Consider the following 22,154-nt stretch of genomic DNA (forward strand, 5'->3'; position numbering starts at 1 on the left):
GTAATATTTTTAATTTGACCTTGAAACTCTGGATGTTGGCTAAGATGTTCCTGGGAACATTTGGGAGTTTGTTTTTTTTAGGAAGTGATTGGTGGATTCTTCCTATTTCCACTTTGCCCTCTTGTTCCAAGAGAACTGTGCAGTTTTTATTTAAGATTTCTTGAAATAGGATGTCTGAGCTCTTTTTGTTCCTGTTGTTCATGGCATTCAGATAGTCCAATGATTCCAATGTTTCTCAATTTTTTCTCCTTAATCTGTTTTCCAGGTAAGTTACTTTTGCTATAAATTTTTCTTCTATGTTTTCCCTAAGCTTTTGACTTTGTTGTTGTTGTTTATTATTATTATTATTATTATTATTATTATTTTGCCTCATGGAATCATTGGTTTCTGTTTGGTCCATCCTAATTTTCAAGGAGTTTGTTGCTTGACAAGGTTTTGCACCTCTTGTGCCAAGCTGCTAATTTCCTTTCCAATTCTTTCTTCCCTAGGTCCCATTTCTTTTCCATTTCTCCTCAAGTATTCTTCGATTCATAAAAACATTTTTAACTCTCTTTTAAAAACTTTTGCTTCATCTCTTTTAGGAATTATCGCTGAATTTTTGCTCAGGCTGTATTTTTCTCTGAAACTTTACTTGTAGGTGTTTTGGAGTCATTCTCTTCTGAGTTTGTGTCTTGAGTATCCTTGCCACCATAATAGCTCTTTATGGAGGTATTCTTTTTTTGTTTGCTCATTAATTCAGTCTACTTCCTGACTTCAGACTTGATGTTAGGGCTTGGCTTTACCATACTTTTGGAGAGGTTTGGGTTGATCCTATTGCTTCTTTCTCAGGGTATTTATTGACTGTTCTGTTATTCCAAGATCTCAGGGACATTTGGGAACTTGCAGGCTTTCGGCACTCCCAAAGAAGTGTGCTACAGGGCAAAGTCTAAGCCTGAACTCTTCAAGTTCCCAACCTGGGTTTGGATCTGATCAGAAGTAGAATGCTTCTGGACTCAGCCCCTATAAGGAAGTTGGAAAGCTCTGTTCGTTCAGTGTTATGGAACTCTAGGTTCACCTAAAGTCTGGAATTCCTGCCTTGATTATTACTCCAGAGACTAGACTAGATGCTATAAGTAAAACCCCAATCTACTCCTGGTATCTGAGCTGTTTACTTCTGAATGTCCTCCTTTCTTGACATGTGGCCTAGAGCCTCCCTACCAGGGATGCAACCCCCATGGACAAGTCCCTGTCTTAGTTTACTCTGGATCTGTGAACCAGAACTGGGTAGCGGGCCACAAAGCTGCCAGCTGGCTCCTATCTCCATGCAGTGCTCCAGGATGGGTCAGGTGGTTCCTGGAATGCATCTGGATCCTCCTCTTGCCCTGGTATAAACTTTTCGTCTGGGTGCTGGTATGCTCCACTTAGGCCAACCCAGTCTGCAGTGTCAGAAAACCTCTTACTCTGTCAACCTGTGCCAAGCTGGGCTAGAAAAATGATTCACTGTGATTTTTTCCCCTGGATTTCCCATCAGGATTCCATCTGGCATACTTTCTAGGTTTGGAGGAATTTTTGGGGAGGAGGGCTTGGTTGTACTTCTACTACTCCACTTATATATTTTCTATGCACTAAAATTCTATTTTTATGGAGATGATCCTAGGTTCTCAGAGGCTATGCCAAAGTTCTGGCAGGTCTTACCAAGCTGGAAAGCCTTTGAGCTCAGGCTTGGTGATAGTTCATATATCTTTTGTCCAAGGATCAGCCTTGCTAAGTTCAGAGAGACTTATCATCTGAGGATTATTTGTTTTACCTTGTATTTTGTGGCATATACTTACACACACACACACACACACACACACACACACACACACACACACACACATATATACATATATATGAATTCTCCTTTGATAGAATGTAAGCTCCTTAAGGGCAGGGACTGATTAATTTTTTTCTGTACATACTCAGTGTCTAGTGCAGATTGAAGCTATTCAGCTTGATCTTCTTCATTTACCCTTCTCATTATCTCAACACATTACTGTCCATTATATCATATATCCCAACATATCACTATCAGTCATTCTTCTCTCTGGTCCCCAAGGAATTCTTCTCTCTAATGTTAATCCTGATACCAGCTCTACAGGTCTTATGCCTTTCTGACTTCTGAGGGATCTTTCTCAAACACATATACTCTAGGCAGCTAGGTGGTACAGTGAATAGAGTGCTGGGCCTAAAGTCAAAAAGACCCAAGTTCAAATCTGACCTCAGATACTTACTAGCTATGTGATCTTGCGCAAGTCATTTAATGCCTGTTTGCCTCAGTTTCCTCATCTGTAGAATGGGGAGTTGTTGTTATAAAGTGACATAATAATTGTAAAGTGCTTAGTACAGTGTCTGGCCCATAGTAAGCACTCTATAAATGCTAGTTATCATTATTATCATCATCATCATCATTACTCCCTCTCTTTTCAACCTCTGTCCTCCCATTGGATCTTTCTTCTTTGCCTGCAAACATGCATCGGTCTTCCACTATCAACCTTTGATGACCTTATTATTCCCTCAAACTATGATCCTATTTCTCTCCCTTTCTGAGCCTCATGTTCCTCATCTATAAAATGTAGATAACAACACTTGCTGTAACTCCCTTGTAAGGTACAAATGTAAATTATGTGAAAACTTTAAGGTGTTAATAAATGTTCCACACTAATGATTGTTGGTGGAGTTGTGAAATGATCCAACCATTTTGGAAAGCAATTTGCAACTATGCCCAAAGGGCTGCAAAAATGTGCATACTCTTTAACCCAGCAATAGCACTTCTAGGGCTATATCCCAGAGAGATCATACAAATGGGAAAAAGACCCACATGTACAAAAATATTCATAGCAGCTCTTTTTGTGGTGGTGAAGAATTGGAAATTGAGAGGATGCCCATCAATTGGGGAATGGCTGAACAAGTTGTGGTATATGAATGTAATGGAATACTATTGTGCTATAAGAAATGATGAACAGGCTGACTTCAGAAAAACCTGGAAAGACTTGTATGGTCTTATGCTGAGTGAAGTGAACAGAACCAGGAGAACGTTGTAAAAAGTAACAGCCAATTGTGCAATGACTAATATTGATAGACTTAACCCTTCTCAGCAATACAAGGATCTAAGACATCTCCAAAGGCCTCATGATGGAAAATGCGATCCATATCCAGAGAAAGAACTATGGAGTTTGAATGCAGATCGAAGTATACTATTTGCTATTTTTTTCTTCTGTTGCAGTTTGTTTCCTCTTTCTGGTGGTTCTTCCTATTAGTTCTAATTCTTACTTACAACATCACTAACATGAAAATATGTTTAATAGGAATGTATATGTAGAGCCTATATCAGATTGTGCACCATCTTGGGGAGAGAAGTAGAAAGGGAGGGGGAGAAAAATTTAAAACTCGAAAGCTTATGGAAGTGATTGTTGACAATTCAAAATAAATTAATTAAAATTTAAAAAAATAAATAAAAATAAAGACCTGATCCTGGTTCTGCCATTTATAGACTGTGGGGTCTTGGGTAATTCTAGAGTTTCTGCTTCCACATCTATAAATGAGGGGTTTGGTCAAGATGATCATTACTCTGCTCAAATGCTATGAAATGCAACCTTAATCAATGCTTAATATTAATTTTATTTTAAAATGTTGCTGGAGAAGCTTGTACAACTGAATCTGTGTGATTGTCATTCAATTGTAAGCTCCTTGAGGGAAAGGCTTGTCTTTCTTTTTCTTATTTGTATCCCCAGGGCTTAGCACAGTGCCTGGCACATAGAAGATACTTAATAAATGTTAATTGAAATCCGTTAAAAAAAATGTTCCATGCAGCAGTATAATGGAAAGACCACCAGGGAGTAAGATCTGGGCTCAAGTCCTGTTTGTTCCTTCCTACATGTTGGCTGTGTGACCCCTGGTAAGTCTCTTAATCTCTTAGTAACCCAGGAAGATCTCCAAGATTATAAAGTGTGAGAGGGAGGTGATCTGCAATGATAGAGAGAGTTCCCTAAACCAATCTCCTATCAGTTATGAAGATGACATCAAATATTGTTTATACTTGCTGCTTCCACTTCACTCCCTGCCATTTCTTCCTACACTCCTTATAATCTGGCTCCCATCACTACTTTTCCTGTGTTTAGCACATGGTAGACACATAATACGTATGTAATGAACGGGTGTCTTACTCTGAAAACCACAACTCATTCAGGATCAGCATCATGGGATTCACTATAAAGAGATGCTCTTCATTCCACGTTTTCGCAGCCTTATATTTTTTGTCCCATGGCACTGGTGCTCGAATTATTCTTTGAGGAAACACATGGGGGATGCTGGCAATAAAGAGTCTTTCTTTCTCCAGTGGATCCATCAGAATATAATCAACTATAACCAAGAGAATAAACACAACACTGTCAGAAATGCCCAGGTCTCCCACTTTAGTTGCCCTCTTTGCTGGTAAAACATTCCTTCCTTTTCTTTCTCCATAATTGGTTTATTGGCTTATATCCCCTGGCATTGACTAAGTGAAACATTCATCCTGGGTATTTGATTTTTTTTTTCCTTTCCAGATGGAGCTCAGAAGAAGCAGGAGCAAGTCTTTTGGTCTTAGAGTACAGTGAACCTAAGACTGAACCATATTATAAAACCTAGAACACAATATTCTAAATATAAGGGGGTGACATATGTTGGGGATGAAGAAAATATCTATTGAGGATGAGAAAATAACTATTGATTGAGTAGAACCCTTGGAACTAATTATATTAATATTTTATAAAAGGAGTAAAATTTTGCATGGAATAAGCTTAATGGCCACTATTTTGCCTACATTGAAGGGTGGGGGGGGAATTTATATGAAATAATATGATAGAACAGAAATGACTCTAGAGTAGGGGTTCTAAATCTGGGTTCCATGAACTTTAAAAAATATATATTTTGATAACTGTATTTCAATAAGAAATTTCCCAAAAGTCTTGGCACAATTTTAAGCCTTTATGGCTTAAGCTTTAAGCCATAAAGGCTTAAAACTATACTGAAACTTTTGGGACAACCTATACTTTGTAGCTTAAGCTTTAAGTTTAAGGTATAATGGGGATAATAATAACACCTACCTCAGAAGGTCATTGGAGGATTAAATGAGATAATATTTGTTAAAAGCACTTATCACAGTGCCTGGCACATAGTAGATTTTATATAAATGTCTGTTTATTTGCTTACTCACCCTGTGTAATTGGCTTCCTCTGTAATCCTATATATTTTAATTTATGAATTTAAAAACATTATTTTGAGAAGGGATTCATCGACTTCATTAGATTGCCAAGGGGTCCATGACACAAAAGAATATTAGGAACTCCTGTTCTAGAGTCAGACAACCTGGGATCAAATCCTACCTCTGTCTCTTGTTACCTTTGTAACATTTGACAGGTCATTTTATGTTTCAGAGCCATAGTTTCCTCATTTTAAAAAAATAAGGATGCCAGACTATGTGGGCTTTAAAGTTCCTTTCCAGCTCCAAATTTACAATCTATGTATTTGTTCATTTTGCAATAAGCTATGATCTTCAATTCAATTTGACAAGCATTTATTAAACACCTATTATGTGCTAAGCATTGTGCCTAGGCACCAGTGACACAAAGGAATAAAAGAAAATCAGTCCATGCTGTCAAGGAGTTTATAGTCTACCCAGTAGAAGCAACATATACACAGATAAGTAGATAAAAAGTAATTTTGATAGAGGGAGACATCTAACAACTGGGGAATGAGGAAAAGGTCATACTTGAGCTGAGTACTGAGAGAAGTTAAGGTGAGATGGGAAAGCATTCTGGCCCACAGAAGCCATTCTCTGAGAGAAAATGTCTGAAGTTACCAGGTGATATGGAAAACTTAGGGTGCTTAGTGCCTGGGTAGTGTTTAAATTATAACTGCTCTGAGGGACTAACACTAGGTAAAGTTGGGAACTTACAAGGGAATTGGAGGGCAGAGTCAGAATCCCAGTATTCTGCGTTGGAGACAAGCTTTAAGATTGCTTGGAATGGGAAGGGTGGGACACAAACCCATCATCTCATCCTCTCAGCTGATCACATACTCTTTGGGGTCAGGCCACAGCCTAGAGATAAACTTGGTCTCCAAAATGGAGACCACTACTCTATGTTATCAAGAGCTTTTAAATTTTGACTCTGTAATATATTAGCTATTTTTTCTAGATTTGTGTCATCTGTTAATTTGTTAAATGTACCTTCTATGCCTTATCCAAGGAATAAAGTATTAAATATAATATAAAAATATTAAACTGCATAGGACCAAAGCACAGGTCCTTCGGGGCACTTCACTGCAGGCTTCCCTTCAAGTTGTCATTGAGATATTAATGACTAGTCTTTGAGCTCAGTTCTGAATTCATTTAATTGTACTGTCTTCTAGCCCAGTGGTTATCAAAGTATGATTTGCAAATGACTAGGGGTCCGTGAGACCCTTTCAGGAGGTTCTTGAAGTTAAAACTATTTTCATAATAATGCTGAGTCATTATTTGCCCATTAAAATAATCTTTTCTTTTCCAACTGCACAGTTGTGTGAGGCTGGATTTTTTTCTTATACTTCAATCAAAACAACACATCCCAACAAAATGAATGCAGAAACAGATATGAGAATCCAGCTGCCTTCTTTTAAGCCAGACATTGAAGATACCTGCCAAAATATGTAAAAAATAATGCCATTCTTCTCACTACATTGTTTTTGTCTTGGAAAATGTAGTTATTTTTTCACAAATATATGGTATTTGTGTTGTAATGAGTTCATTATTATTTTTAAATAAATTAATAAACACAACTTAAAAAATTTATCAGCTTTCACTTCTAACATGGTAAATATCAGTAGATATAACCCATATCAACAAAAGCTCCTTGAAGTCCTCAATGATTTTAAGAGTGTCAAAGGGCTCTTGATAATTTTTTAAGCATGTGCTGATATCAAAAAGTTGGAGGATCACTGCTCCAGACCATTCCTTTTCATCATTTACACAAAAACAGCATGAGAGATTTTATCAAATGCTTTTCTGCAGTAGTTCCCTAATCCAACTCCCTTGTTCTACAGATGAGGAAACTGCAGCCTAGAAAGGTCAAGTGACTTCATTAAAGTCACAGAGATGGCAAAGCTAGTGTTTGGACCTAGATTTTAATAAAAAGATTTGTTCTATAAAATTTGGATTCAGTCAAAAGGCCATACTTAAGGATCTAGAAGGGCACATGTGGCCTCAAGGCTGCAGGTTCCCCAACCTGATCTAGAGATATCTAGATGGCTCAGTAGAGAGAACACTGGGCCTGAAGTCAAGAAGACATGAGTTCAGATCCAACCTCAGATACTTTCTAGTTGTGTGACCCTGGGCAAGTCACTTAACCTGTGATTGCCTCAGATGTCTCAACTGCAAAATGGTGATAATAACATCTATCTAGAAGGGTTGTTGTGAAGATAAAATGAGATAATATTTGTCAAGTGCTTAGCACAGTGCCTGGCACACTGTAAACACTTAATAAATGCTTATTTTCTTCCTATTGAATATACCAAGCCATGACTTTATGTGTCCTATGATTTACCAATGTCCTTCATGAGACTGTGGTAGTAGTCTTGTTCATTCTCCTCCACAAGATTTCTTAATAAGGGCTCCAGTTTGGGATTCTTTATCAAGTGCGATGGAATAAGTTTCAGAATTCGTCCAAGTATATTCTCATCCTGTTGGGCAATCATGTCTTTCCGAATCCCATGAGTCACATAATAATAATATCTCTACCGAAAACAAAACAACAAAACCAAACAGCAGCAACAAAAACAGCTTTAAAAAGGAAACAAGTGATTAGATGGACTTACAGAAACTGCTCTGCATAACTTAACTGAAACTACTGATGATCTTTCTAGGGACATTTGCCCTTAGACCTGGAACTCCACTGCTTTTAACTTCATTCCCCTTTTATGACTTTCCTTTCCTTCCCCAGGGTCACATGGCTAGTAAGTGTCTGAGGCTAGATTTGAAATAAGGAGGATGAATTTTCCTGACTCTAGGCCCAGAACTCTGCGCACTTACAGCGCCACTTAGCCTCCCCAGTTAAGTGTCGAGGGAGCAGTTATTTCTTACTGTCTTGATGAAGAGGCTGAGCAGCCATTCTCCTTGTCTGCAGAGTACCAACTAAGAGCAAAGGGTCTTAAACAAAAGCAAAGAAGCTTTTAGCTGGATTCAAAGAAACACTTCTTGGACAATGGGGGATAATAATCAATGAAGGGAGAGCAAACAAAATGGAGCCCACCTCCAAGTCTAACTTTGAGGGTTCAGGTTCTTTTTTTGCCATTTCATTTTCTTCTTGGATCATCACATCAATCTGTTCTTCTGGACTCATTGGCCGGCTTCCAGGGAAATCAGAAATATCTATTCCTGAGACCATCGAATTTGAATAAATGGGAGTCGACGTCTTAATGGGTAGTATGCCTCTGAAATAAACACATCCTGTCTTAGTGATCTGTTTTTTTTTAATTGAGTATTTGGTTTTTCTCCAGTTACATGTAAAAGCAATTTGTAACCTTTTTCTTTGTGAGGCAATTGGGGTTAAGTGACTTGCCCATTGTCACACAGCTGGTAAGTGTCAGGTGTCGAGGCCGGATTTGAACTCAGGTCCTCCTGACTCCAAGGCTGGAGCTCTATCCACTGCACTTAACATTTGTTTTTAAAACTTTGAGTTCCAAATTCTCTCCCTTCCTCTCTCCCCACTCCCCACTCCCCACCCTCACCCCCCATTGAGAAAGTAAGCAATTCGATATAGGTTGTACATATGTAGTCATGCAAAACATATCCATAATAATTATGTGAAAGAAAAGAGACAAAAAATCCTTGAGAAAAATAAAGTAAAAAAAAAAGTATGCTTCAATCTGTATTCAGACACCATCAGTGCTTTCTCTGGGGATGGACAGCATTTTTCATCATAATCCCTTCAGAGTTGTGTTGAAGAATAGCTAATTCATTCACAGCTGATCATCTTACAATATTGCTGTTACTTTGTACACAGTACATTTCACTTCGCATCAGCCCATGCAAGTCTTTCCAGGTTTTTCTGAGAGCATTCTGCTCATTTCTTGTAGTACGATAGTATTCCATCATAAATGATTTGTTTTTACATCAAGATATTATGTTATCACATCCTACCCTCTGCAGACTGACAAAGTTAATTCTGTACAAATTATACAGGCCACCTCTACTCTGTACCTTCTAACAGAATATTTCTGTCCACATTTATTCCCTACATTGTATATTCTTGTATGATAGGTTATTGAACATCTACCAGGTATCCATGTCAATGGCTTGTTAGCTCAGTTGCAGAGGGTATGTACCAATAAGACTAAGGTCATAAGACTAAGCCAGTTCATTTCCCTCTCTGCCTTATCAATAGACAGCAATTCCTAACTCTAGCCATCTATCTCCCAAATGCATGTAATGTAGTTGATCATAAGGAGAACTGTGTGAGAAAGTGTGGATAAGTCAGTGCAAATCAATCTCTATTACTAGAAAATAATTAAGTGTGTACTTTGGGTGGCTACCATCATGTTACTATATGAACAGAAATACATGTAGCACATACAAGGCTACATCAGGCCAGGCTTGGGTAAGTGTAATATGTTGAAACCATGAGAAAGTCATTCCTTATGTCTAATCTGTATCCTTTCCATTGAAGTCCAAGAAACTCATTTGCTCTATCCCTTAGGGAATAATAGACAATACTAATTACCTGGCTGGAGAGGGTGCCTCGTTCTCTCTCTCTGAAGATTCTAGTGCCTTACTAGAAAAATAGAAAAAGGAAATTAACTTTTTGAGTGGACAATGTAAGGAGCACTTCATTTCTGCTTTCTAGATGGCCTAGTGTCTGAAACCCAGGGACCCTGGCCAGGGTTAACCTTATGGACAGGAGGAATAAGCAGCCACCAGCATGACTTGAGACATTACTCCTCCTGCCTTGACTTTCCCCCAAAATTTCCTCTTCCGATCTGTCCAATGACAGTCCTCAATAGGACTAAAATCCCACTATCATGAAATTTCTCTGTTATTCTCTAATAAAATAATGTAAATAACTGTATATGTAAGTATAATTTATATGCCTTAATGTGCATGAGTATGTCAGTTCCTTCCTACTGTCAGAATAACGATAATGAAAAATTGGAACTATGTGAAGTATTGGATATTTGAGGCTTGCTAGAGGGTGGATTATACTTACTTCCTTAATTTAAAATAGCAGTTATTAAACTGTGGTTTGGGAGGTCCCTATATTCTCTCAGTGGATCTGAGAGGTCATTATTATTTTCCTAGTAATACTATTTTAATTTCTAATAGAGTGAATATCCTTAGATACAACCCACATAAATAAAAATTATTTTGGAGGGAGGGTCCTCAAAAATTTTTGAGAGTGTTAAGGGGTCCTGAGACCAAAAAGTTTGAGAACCACTGTTTTGAAACACTGGTAAAAATATATTATATGCAGAGAATAGTTCATATTTATTTAGCTTTCTAACGGTTTCAACATTTTCAAAGTGCTCACAACTCTATAAAGTACAGAGCATGAGTTATATTACAGTCATGTTACAGATGGGGAAACTGGAGTTCAGAGAGTGTTCATATCTCTAGGGAACAAAATCCACTAGTTAGGAAGTATCAGAGCCGAGATTCAAACCCCAGCCTCTTCTGACTCTAAGTCTATTGCTTTGCCCATTACTGCCACATCCTACCCTGCATCACCACCAGGGAAGTGGTATGGCTTAGCAGACAGTTATCTTCTCAACCTGAAAGACCTGAGATCAAGCCCCATCTCTGATATATACTGGCTGTGGGATCTTGGGAAAAAATCACTTAGCTTCTTGGTGGCCTGGGAAAATTTCTAATACTATACATTGCAGAGAGGATGCCAATATGCATGGTTGAGTGAGTTTCCTCATTGAGAATTCCCTGTACCAATGAAATCACAATGAAGTCCAGTCAAATCTGTATCTACATCTATACCACCTATGTCTATAACGATGGCTATAATGAGGCTGATGAAGGAGAAAGAGACCTCCTAAAAGCTAAAGTAGGAAGGTAAACTTCACCTATTTTATAAATGAGCCTGAAATCAGTCCTTTCCCAATACGGAATGCTTAGTGTGGTAGATTACCTGAAATTATCAATTTTGCTTCTGGTTGAAAACTTCAGTCTTTTTGCATTGGGCCCATCTCTTGAAGCTGAAAGTAGAAATGACAAAGGCAATAATGACAATGAAGTGACTCAGGGCCATATCACTTCCTCCCTCTCTTCTGAATTTTTGGACCCACAAACAATGCTACGTCCAGCAATTAGGAGGTGTAGCATGATTAAGTGAAAAAAGAGTTGTTCTGAGAGTCAAGAAAGTCCGGGTTTCAGTCCCATCTTTGATCCATACTGACTGGGACCTTAGCAAACCAATTAACTTCTTGGTGCTCAAGGCGACTCTTTTTTTTAATGGTGTATCTTTTTAAAAATAGTATTTTATCTTTTTTTCTCCCAATTAAATGCAAAAAATTTTTAACATTAATTTTTTAAACTTTTCAGTTCCAACTTCTATCCTTTTCTCTCTCCCCTCTCTCCTCCCTGAGACAGTAAGCACTCTGGTATAGGTTGTGCATGCACAATTGTGTATAGTCATGTACAATATTAGTCATTTTGTTGAAGAAAACAAACCCAAAAAAATGAAAAAAAGAAAGTGAAAAATAATACGCTTCAATCTGTATTCAGATGCCATCAGTTCTTTCTCTGGCAGTGGATAGCATTTTTCATCATGAGTCCTTTGGAATTGTCTTGGATAGAGGCAACTCAAGTTGTGGATAAAGTAATGGCCTACAAAGATAGAGAAAATTCCTTACCCCAGAATTCCCTTTACCAGTGAGATGACAGCTATCATACCTACTAAGTAAACCTGGATAATCCACTTAACCTAGTGTTGATATGCTCCACTAAAGGGAGTTCTTTACTGAAAGCTTCTTACAACAATGAAATCACAAGTTGGGAGAGAGAAAAAAAAATCACAAGAAAGATAGCATAATGTGAAATGATGTCCAGAGTCTGTCCTGGAGGATAGACAGGATATTTGGGGATTAACTAGAAGGTGTGGTGGTATGTAAGGAAGCCAAACTCAGAGTCAACAGAAGTGAGTTTTAGTGCCGAGCCCACCTTTTTCCTGGCTGAACACATTATCCAACTTCCCTGGACCACAGTTTCCTGCTCTGTAACCCAGGGACAACAATGCCTGCCATGACTAACTCGTTGGGCCACTGATGGAATCAGTATATTACAAACTGGCAAACTACAAAATGCTCTACAAATAAGAGAAATTATAATGAACAACTAAAGCACTCCAATCCATCCTCTTTAGCTATCAAATTGATCTTCCTAAAGTTCAGGTCTGATCATGTCACTAATGTTCTCTCCCTCCCCCCACCCTACGGCCCCCAAATCCTCTCCCATTCAATAAACTCCAGTGGTTCACATTACTGCCTAGATCTGGTTATATAAAATCCTCTGCATGGTTTTTTCAGTTCTTTATAACCTGGCCCCTTCCTATCTTCTTCAGGCTTCTTACAGCTAACTCTTCTCCATCTACTCTATCCAGTGGCACTTATCTCCATTCTGTTTCTCAGACACCCCATCGCTATCCCTAGTGCCTGGAATTTTCTCCCTCATCTCTACTTCTTGGCTTCCCTGTCTTCCTTCAAGTCTCAGCTAAGGTCCCACTTCCTGCAAAAGGCCTTTCCCAGTCCTTGTTTACCTTAATGCCTTCCCTTTGAAAGTACCACCAATTTTTCCTGTATATATCTTGTTTGTACAAAATTGTTTCTATTTTGTCTCCCCCAATAAGCTGTGAGCCTTTGAGTGTTGTTTTTTGCCTTTATTTGGCACAGTGCCTGGCACTTAATTAAATGTATGGCAATTAATAAATGCTAGTAAATTGTCTGAAGCAGGATTGGATATAGGAGGATTTAGAGCTGTATGTATTGCTCTTTTTAAGGGCCTGACCTGCACTTCCCTAGTGTTCCAACACACACACACACGTATTCTATTCCAGTCTCCAAGTTTAAGCATGAGCCTACTCCTCCCAAAGCTGATTTTACCTTGTCCCAAACATTGGCCAGGTCATAATTCTAACCTTCTAGTGTCTTTGAGTCCACAGTTAACTTTTGCTGCAGCAGAGGAAAAAGGGAAACCCTTAACTCTCCCCAGAAAGATTAAGGACAATAACTTAATACATTATTTTTTTACCTCTTGCTCCTGGAATGCCAAATCTCAATTCCTTCTCCACTCTACTACATCCTCATCCTTCACCCTACTGCCAAAGTGATTTTCCTTAAAAGCAGATCTGACTGTGTCATTCCACTACTCAATAAACTCAATTACACTAATGCCTCTAGGGTGAAATATAAATCTTTCGGCTTGGCTTTAAGAACAACTTTTGTACATTTTCCTTGTGTACAGGTAAAGGTCCACCCCAACCCCAGTTAATCACAATGGTCCAGATATTTTGATTAAATTAATTAAGCAAAAGTAAGCTAGTTTTTAAAAAAGTAAGTTAGGTATAATTAGGTCCTTAACTGGATGTGATTGGTTGCATAAGATAAAGGCATGCCTCTTGGGTTACATATAAAAACAGCAACCTAGTTTAGAGTGAGTCAGTAAAATGGGAGAGGACTCCATATTTAGTTCTGAGGATTACAAGCCCCTGAAAGTGAATTTCTTCTTCTTCTTCCCTAATATCCATGTTTCTGGAGAGATTGGACTAGTAGGAAATGATGCAACCAGTTGATGCAACTAATTGTGATTAGAGAGCCATGGTCAAAGATCTCTTAAGAAAAAGTACCTGAGTATACAGATTTGGAACTGATAAGATTATAACTTTGTATTACCTTCAAATGTTTGGAAGACCTGGAAGTCTCATTGGTAGCACTATCCACTAAAGGTCATAGCAATGTCTGATATTGCATTTGCATCAGGAGCCAAAAGATACATTGGGGACAAGGTTGACACATCAGGGAAAGGTAACATTATGGCTTCAAGAGCACTGACCCTGAGAACCTAACAGAGTTATACAACATGCTTGTCCCTACCATTAGAATGCAAGTTCCTTAAGAACAGGGATTGTTTCGATCTCTGTACTTGTATCTTGGAGCACACAGTAGGTACTTAATAAATGTGTGTTAATTAGTTGAACCCATACTTTTAAAATCTAGTCCAAGTGCCAGCTCTTCCAAGAGGCTATCTTTGACTACTCTAGAGCTCATGAATACTTTTTTCTCTCAAAATGAATCATATATATATATGTATGTTTGTATGTAAATCTTATACATAATACACGTGTGTATATGTGTGTATATGTATACATAGCACCTTATTGTTTCTAATTGTTTCCATTGTATCTATCTTGTATTGTTACCTTATTATTTTAAATGTACATTTTTTTCTCCCTAGTAACTTATAAACTCCTTGAGGGAAGGGACTGGTTCTCATATTTCTTTTTATCCTTCACCAAGCAAGCACTGAGTACTTATATACTAAGCAAATATTGTTATATTAATTTGACACCACGCATTTTAAGTGTTTGAAATTTTAAAGCAAAATGAGTAACTTCCTGCTTTTTTCACATCATTTCAAAATATTACAAGGCTCATTACTTCTAGAACACTGGCCAGTTTTAGCTGAATGTGTGGGGTTTTTTTTTAAACAAATACCTATTAATTCCAAAAGGTGTAAACTAATCAACAAAAAGGCAATACAACAAATTGGAGGATAATTATTATGAAATTAAAATGATAAATTATGAAATTCATTTAGGACCAAAGGCCAACAGATGGATTTCATGTTTCTAGGCCAACTGAAAAATGTCTCTGTATGTTTTTTAATTTTGTAACCACTAAAAAGTAAATAAAGCTGACTTTCCATCATTGGGAATCAGTGAGGACAGGAAAATCAGGAAATTAAAAATTAATAATCAAAATAAAATGTATTTTAGCCTGGATTTTAACTTTTTTCATTCCTTCTACCCAAACTTTCATCAAAACTGCTCTGAAATCCCAATTTGCTTTTCCCCTCCTCTGCATACCCCTAAATCAAGACAAGTAGCCAAGGGGAAAAAACAATAAGAAAAATAAAGATAACCCACAAGCTGAATAATAAGTCCTCATATAATTGAGAATTGCCAATACTGAGAGACTAGATTCCTTTCTTTCCTCTTGAGAAGTAATCCCAATAATTGGCAAATGTTAGATCACATGTCTAATCATAGGATCGAAGATTTAGAGACAGAAAGGATTTTTAGAGGTCATCAAGCACAAACTTCTCATTTTACAGTTGGGGAAACTGATGCTTAGTGATTTGCCCATAGTCACACAGTGTCAGAAGGAGAATTTGAACCCAGGTCTTCCGGACTCTAAGTCCAACACTCTATCCCCTCTAGCACACACACACACACACACACACACACACACACACACACACACACACACACATATACATATATACATACATAATCTACATCTACATGTATATATTGCTGCCCTTCTATAAAAAGTATTTGCCTGGATAGGAATTTTTTTTTTGCCAGAAATTCATCTTAAAAGTACCCCCACCATATATCCAATGATTATATTCATAGCAAATAGCTCCAGGCATAGAAGAAGGTTATGGGAACCTAGAGATAGAGATAGAAGTAAGCTTAGAGATCTAGCCCAACTCCATTTTCAAGTGAAGAAACTGAGGCAAAGAGAGGTTAAGAGGCCTCCCACGGTCATGCAGGTCATAAGTAGGATTTAAAATTAGTCTTTCTGTCTGCAAATCCACTAATCTTTCCAATGTACCCTGGTGCCTCTGAGGAACCCATGGCCAGTTTCATTCAGATCCACAGATCATGCTTTGATTCACTCCTACTCACGTACTTAGCTTTTTGGAGAAGAATTTCTAAGGGAATCTAGATTGGCAGGATCTGGAAGTGATTTCAACCCCATAGTTTCCAAGAAGGGAGTTGTTTCTTGGGGACAGAGGACATCACGGGGCACAAGATCACTTTGCTGTGACTAACTCTGTGATAGGGCAATGCAAAAGCTATAGGAACAAGGACCCTTTGGGAGGGAAGGCCAGAGTTGAAAATGAAAAAAAAATAAAGGAAGTGGACTAATTAATGTATAATTTCAGATAGAATCATAAGAAGGTGGGATGGTTGGCAGAGCATTTTCAGGAGGAGAAAAGAGGATGTCAGATAGGCAAAGTCTTTTTGGGTAACACCAGTCAAAGGAAAGAGGATAGTTTCAGCTGTTAACAGGAGTGCAATGCTAGGATATCTCATGCCTTCTCCCTGCACTCTCCCTTCTTTAATGAAAATACTGGCACCATCTAATTTTATTCTGAAGCTAAAAGATACCCATTTTTGCTTTCTGACACTCCATTCCAAATGGGGTGATGATTGTAACAGGCTGGTAGATCTTCAGCAGGTCCCTCAATTTCAGGTCTCGAGCCGTCATGGAATAGTTGTTAGCAATGGAATCACTGGGACCACGATAGTGGATTTGGTCCTTGAATGGTACAGCCTTAGTCCATGACGTCCTTTGCATCAAGGGAGGATAAAAGCTGTGTGACATGACTGTCTAAATTTGGAGAAAGCCAGGAGAAACAACAGTAACAACTCACATTTACACAGCACTTTACATAGTATATGATATTCTTGAGAGTAGGAACTATCTAACTTTCCTATTTTAAATCCCTAGTGCTTAGCATAGTGTTTTGTACATAGAAAGCATTTAATAAATGCTTCTTCTCGTTTATTCATTCATTCATTAACAGAGAACATGACAACAAACACTCTGGTTGTCCATCTGTTATCCTTTCTTCAAACATTCATGTCCGTTCTTTTACTTTCTTTTTCTACTGCAAACTAATCTGTTTAACAAGGTCCGCAGCAGGTCTCAACATATCAAATACTGAAGCTAAACACTTCTTGTATGAATCATTTTGCTCACAGGAAATATCAACTCCACCTTTCAAGTAGGGTAAGGGGAAAGAGTGCTAAATCAGGAGTCAGAAGCATTACTGACCTTGACAAATTACCTGCCTATCAAAAGGATACTGTGTAAATAAAATGGAAATTAGTTGAGAAAGAGCTTGAAAAGAACTATGTAAATAAAGGTGTTATTACTATAGCATATTTTATAGTGCAAATAGATCTGGTCTTAATTAGACATATCAGAACAAGTATATCGGCCAATGTCTCCAGTAACCAAGTGCCTAGCCCAAAAATTCAAAATGAAAAAAAAATAAAGTGGACTAGTTAATACACAATTTCAGATAGAATCATAAGAAGGTGGGATGTTGAATTTATGAGTTGAATGGTTGGTCCCATTAGGATCTAAATTATGTTAGAGTAGAGACTGTTTATCATTTTTCTATTCCCACTCAGTACCTAGCACAGTAGCTTATTCATAGCAGGCATTTAACAAATATTTATCCAATTGAATGAGATAGAAATTTTTGATCACGTGACAAGTATCTATGGATGTCACTTCTGAATTGACAACAAAGCTGTTCAGACAACCATCATTATTTCTGAAAATAGCACTGATAAGCAAGTGTGATTAGTGATGTGTATGATCCTTGTTGCAGGGTCTAGCCTGACACCTCAAAAGAGCAAGAATAACCTCTGGGTCCCACCACATCATCTCATAACACTTAGCCGGGGGGGGGGGGAAAGTGGCGTTTCTACAAACAGACCTTGTAGAGGTCAGATGGTTCTTCGTTGGCAGATGAAGGCAGAGGTGGCAACTCTGGTCGCATCTTAGAGTGGCTCATGTGATGTATGGAGTCATTTCTGGTAGACTGCAGAAAATAAGAACAAAGATTCTTTTAAAGGACTAGGATATGTTTATAGGACTCTGGCTGGTGGGGGGGGGGGAAGAGGGGAGTAGGAGGAAGGCACAGACACATTACCATTAGGAATTATAGAAATTTAGCTGAGTATGTATTTCTATTTTTAAATCCCCTCTTTCAGGGTTCTTCCTAGATCTTTCAGAAGATTGTATTATGTCCTTTATTTAGTTTCTGTAGTCATATTGGTTAATGGAAGTTATTGCCAGAAACAACCTAAATTTAGAGGCACCTTCCGGGTTTGAAAAGCAAAGTCAGTAGGGAGCTGATTACATTTATTTCATTCCTCCCAAGCTTGTGCCGCTGGGCAAAATATAAACTCAATTATCTCATCCAGCTATTATCTTATGACTCTCCTTACTTTTTCAGTGAAACTCCTTAGAAAAAACTATCCATACTCATTGCCTCCACTTCTTCTTTTCCTCAATTGTTTGCAAAACTGGCTTATGACTCAATCATGCAACTAAACTCAACTATATATATATAAATTATTTTTGGTGAGGTAATTGGGGTTAAGTTGTGTGCCCAGAGTCACACTACTAGTGACTATATGACTGAGGCCAAATTTGAACTCAGGTCCTCTTGACTCCAGGGCCGGTGCTCTATCCACTGCACCACCTAGCTGCCCATCAACAACATATTTTTAAAAATAGATTTTTATTTATATCTTTTATTTGTATATCGTCTACAATTTGCCCTGTATCCTTTCCTCCTTCCAGAGAGCCATCCCTTAAAACATTTTTTTTAAGAAAAAGAAGAGAAAGTAAATTCCGCAAAATCTAATCAATGCATAGGGGGGAAAATCTGACATTATGTGTAATGTTCCACGGTAGTGGACACCTTCCCCCTCTCCCCAACTTATGCAAAGGAATAAAAGATGTTTTTTTTATTTGGAACTTAATGGAAGCCAGGGAAGCCACTAGGTAGAGATGGAGAGGGAGGGCATTCCAGCATCCACCACCATTCTTTCATCCTCTCAGATTTGTAAACTTGGCATTGTTTTCAACTTTTAATTCTCCTTTACCCCATATTTAATTAGTTGCCATATCTTGTCGTTCATCTACAATATCTGTTACATCTGAGCCCCTCTCTTCACACAACCATCACCCTAGTTTAGGCCTCACTCTAATGCCCTTCTAATAGGTCTCCCTGCCTTTCTCCCTCTCCACTCCAACTCAATCTCCACCTGGATAGCAAAGTGATTTTTCCTTAAGCATAAATCTGACCATATCACTCTCTTATTCAATAAACTTGAATAGTTCTCTGTTACCTGTAGGACCAAATATAAATGCCTTAATTTGGCTTTTAAAGCCTTTTTACAAGTAGAACCTATTTTTTGAGCCTTATTCTACATTATTACTTTTCCTGTACTCTACAGTATAGCCAAACTAGCTTTTACTTTTCCTCACATATCATGCTTCCTCTCCTATCTCCATGCCTTTGCATGCATCTCTTATTTCAGGCATATACTCTGTAGAATACCTCTTTTCTTTCAAGACCCACTTCATGCATGATCTCCTACGTTAAGTATTTCCTTTTCTCCCAAAATTCAATTTCCTCCTTTTTGATCTTATAATTATCTACTTTGTATTGTGTTGGATTTATTCTGTAGCTATTATATTTATTATTTATTTATATATTCATATCTCATCTCCCCTGTTAGAATGAAAACTCTTTGAAAGTAGAGATTGTTTCTTTTGCTTTTTTTCTTTTGCTTTTTTTTGATGAGGCAATTGGGGTTAAGTGACTTGCCCAAGGTCACACAGCTAGTAAGTTTTATGTGTCTGAGTCCAGATTTGAATTCAGGTCCTCCTAACTCCAGGGCCAGTATTCTATTCACTGCACCACCTAGCTGCCCCTGTTTCTTTTTCTTTTAATCCCCAATGCCTAGCATAGTACATGGCACATAGTAAGTATTTTACAAATGTTTGTTGATTTAGTGAGAGCTGAGCACACATCCCCCAAATAATTCCCTCTATAACCAACTCTAATTAGGGCTGAATTTATCTCTGTCTATAGTGCATTGTCTCTCAATCTGAAACCAAATGGACTGGTTTTTTAATCTATTATTGTGTTTCACACATGTGAAGCCTCTGATATTTGGCTGTGTCATTTTGTCAATGTGGATAGTAGATTCACTAACACAGATTTCACCCCCTGTATGACTTAGTAGGCTGTCTTTAAGATTTTCTGGGACTAAAAGAAATCATCATCCTGCAGCCAACCTGGTCATGAGACTCTCCAAACTTCACTAGAATTATCATCAGATGACAGGCATGAAGCTTCTCTCCAGGTCTATCTAGAAGCCTTGGATTTATGCTGTTCTGGCATAGTCTTTGAGAATGCAGGACTACCTTTGTACCATCCTGAATCTTGAGTAGTACAATAGTGGAAAGTGTCTCTGATTCTGAGTTTGAATACCTTTGCTTTAGGGTATTTTAAGTTTGCTTTATATATCTGGAGGGTTAGGGCCTCATGAATTACACCAAGTGTTGGCAATCAAAGCCACATGTGCCTGGATGGTGTGTTGGCTACTGCGCCTGGGCCCGCTGACCCTTGCCACCTTACTGCCTAGGAGAGCAACCAACTATTACCCTACCTCCTCCAGAAGAGGTGGTCCAAGTTCAACATCAATGCTGCCCTAGACCCACAACCTCCCAAACCCCAGTCACAAACTAGGCATATCACTTCTAAAAGATTGCTGAGCCCTGTAATTCCTTAAGTAAAACCATGCAAATGGTTTGGAATTTTAAAAATTCTTGAGCCCTGGAGCTTTTCTAAACAAATTGGAGATGGCACTGTCCATTCAGCCTAGTTCTTTCCATTCTGAGTATAGGGACCTCAGAGATGGACTAAAAACCTCTGCTTCTGTGGTACTATCCCCAAGGTCAGGTAGCCGAGTATACATCTCACAATGTTTTCTTCCCCCCCCCCCCAACTCACTCACTCACTACTGAAAATAAATATGTCTCTCTGATCAACAGGCATGAACTCTCCCCAGCTAAACTTAATATGCCAGCTAGGCTCCTACTACCATAATGGTTGCATGAAAACAAAACACTTGGGGAGCAAAAGCAGGTACTCTACCATTCAAGAAAGATTTTTTAAATTGCATCTTCAGTGTCCCGAAGTCAGATGTGACTTCTTTCAGGATCTCAGAAGTGAGGTATTTATTGTTAGGTGTTATATGTTAGAATAGTCTCCTTCCCACCCCTTTCTTTCCCCCACCTCCCCAGTGAGAGTTTTCCATCAATGGCAGTCTATCCTTTGGCCTGGATTTAAATCTAATTCAAAGATCCTGATTAAAAGGATGGTTCACAAATATCATACAATTACAATATCTGCTTCATTTCCAACAGTTGCACCTTGTGCTAATAACACCATCATAGCATGGGTTAGCCACCTCAGAATGGAAGCTTTAAAAGAACAATTAATTTTCAATTTATTCCTGTCAGCTTTTGTGGCAAGCTCTAAAGAAATATGGCTACGTGCCAGGGATCTAAAAACCCAAGTCCAAAAGACAGCAACAAATCACGGTAGCTCAACAGAAACAATCAGTCCGGGCCAGTCAGGAAGGTTCCAATGTGGTGGCCAGTTTATGACAAAGCCACAAGAAAAATGTTCTAAACCCAATGGAAATAGAATTAATGGTCATAGGGCAGGATGAATAAGCATCCCTTAAAATCCCCACACCACTCACCTTTTCAGAAGGATATTTACAAGTTGAAAAATTCATGATGTCCAGACAAATGGAGTACCTATCCTGAGTCAACAGACAACCCTTAGTATCTGAAGGCAAGTTTTCACCAGACAGCTCCAAAATGCCCCAGTCTATGCATCATAATGGAAGCATCACAGACAATGGATTTTTCAGGAAATTCTGCCCATTAAGGAGGTCATAGGTCTTGGAAATTTGAGTAAATCCCTAGGAGTAAAAAAAGGAAAAATGAGACAGAAAGTAAAGAAACTAAGAGTTTGTCAAACTTCCTCTTTCTCTATCTTCCACAATTTGTCCACAGACCTTCTCCTTCCCCTCAGGCTATCTTAGTAGGTCCACATCCAGTATAGTCCCAAGATTGGTGGAAAATTATGAAGCAGCTTCCTCTGTCACCTCAGTCAGCCTCCTTCCCCTCCTTCCACACCTTTCTCCTCCTTCAGCTTTTGAAAAGCTAGAGTTTCATTTTCTCTTGTCTTGGGGCTGGTAACCAAGGTTACAGCGTCTGTT

At 38.3% G+C, this 22,154-nt stretch overlaps 1 protein-coding gene and 1 long non-coding RNA gene across 2 annotated transcripts in view; one reads left to right on the plus strand and one right to left on the minus strand.

Annotated features, from left to right (window-relative positions):
* The window catches only part of DNAH3 (dynein axonemal heavy chain 3), a 171,528-nt gene extending 149,682 nt beyond the window's left edge, over nucleotides 1–21,846 (minus strand). Inside the window, 8 exon segments of the mRNA XM_020965369.2 lie at nucleotides 4,185–4,380; nucleotides 7,581–7,770; nucleotides 8,286–8,466; nucleotides 9,756–9,806; nucleotides 11,169–11,235; nucleotides 16,434–16,656; nucleotides 17,777–17,881; nucleotides 21,630–21,846. Of these exon segments, the coding sequence (XP_020821028.1) occupies nucleotides 4,185–4,380; nucleotides 7,581–7,770; nucleotides 8,286–8,466; nucleotides 9,756–9,806; nucleotides 11,169–11,235; nucleotides 16,434–16,656; nucleotides 17,777–17,881; nucleotides 21,630–21,665 (1,049 nt within the window). The 5' untranslated portion in view covers nucleotides 21,666–21,846.
* LOC110193505 (uncharacterized) lies at nucleotides 157–6,829 on the plus strand. Its single transcript, XR_002320475.2, has 3 exons — nucleotides 157–265; nucleotides 3,753–3,916; nucleotides 6,557–6,829. It is a non-coding gene; the product is annotated as an uncharacterized LOC110193505 (long non-coding RNA).
* Nucleotides 21,847–22,154: the final 308 nt, after the last annotated feature.

The sequence above is a fragment of the Phascolarctos cinereus genome, unplaced genomic scaffold (assembly GCF_003287225.1).
Source record: "Phascolarctos cinereus isolate Bilbo 61053 unplaced genomic scaffold, phaCin_HiC Scaffold_4;HRSCAF=312, whole genome shotgun sequence".
In the NCBI taxonomy this organism is placed as follows: Eukaryota; Metazoa; Chordata; class Mammalia; order Diprotodontia; family Phascolarctidae; genus Phascolarctos; species Phascolarctos cinereus.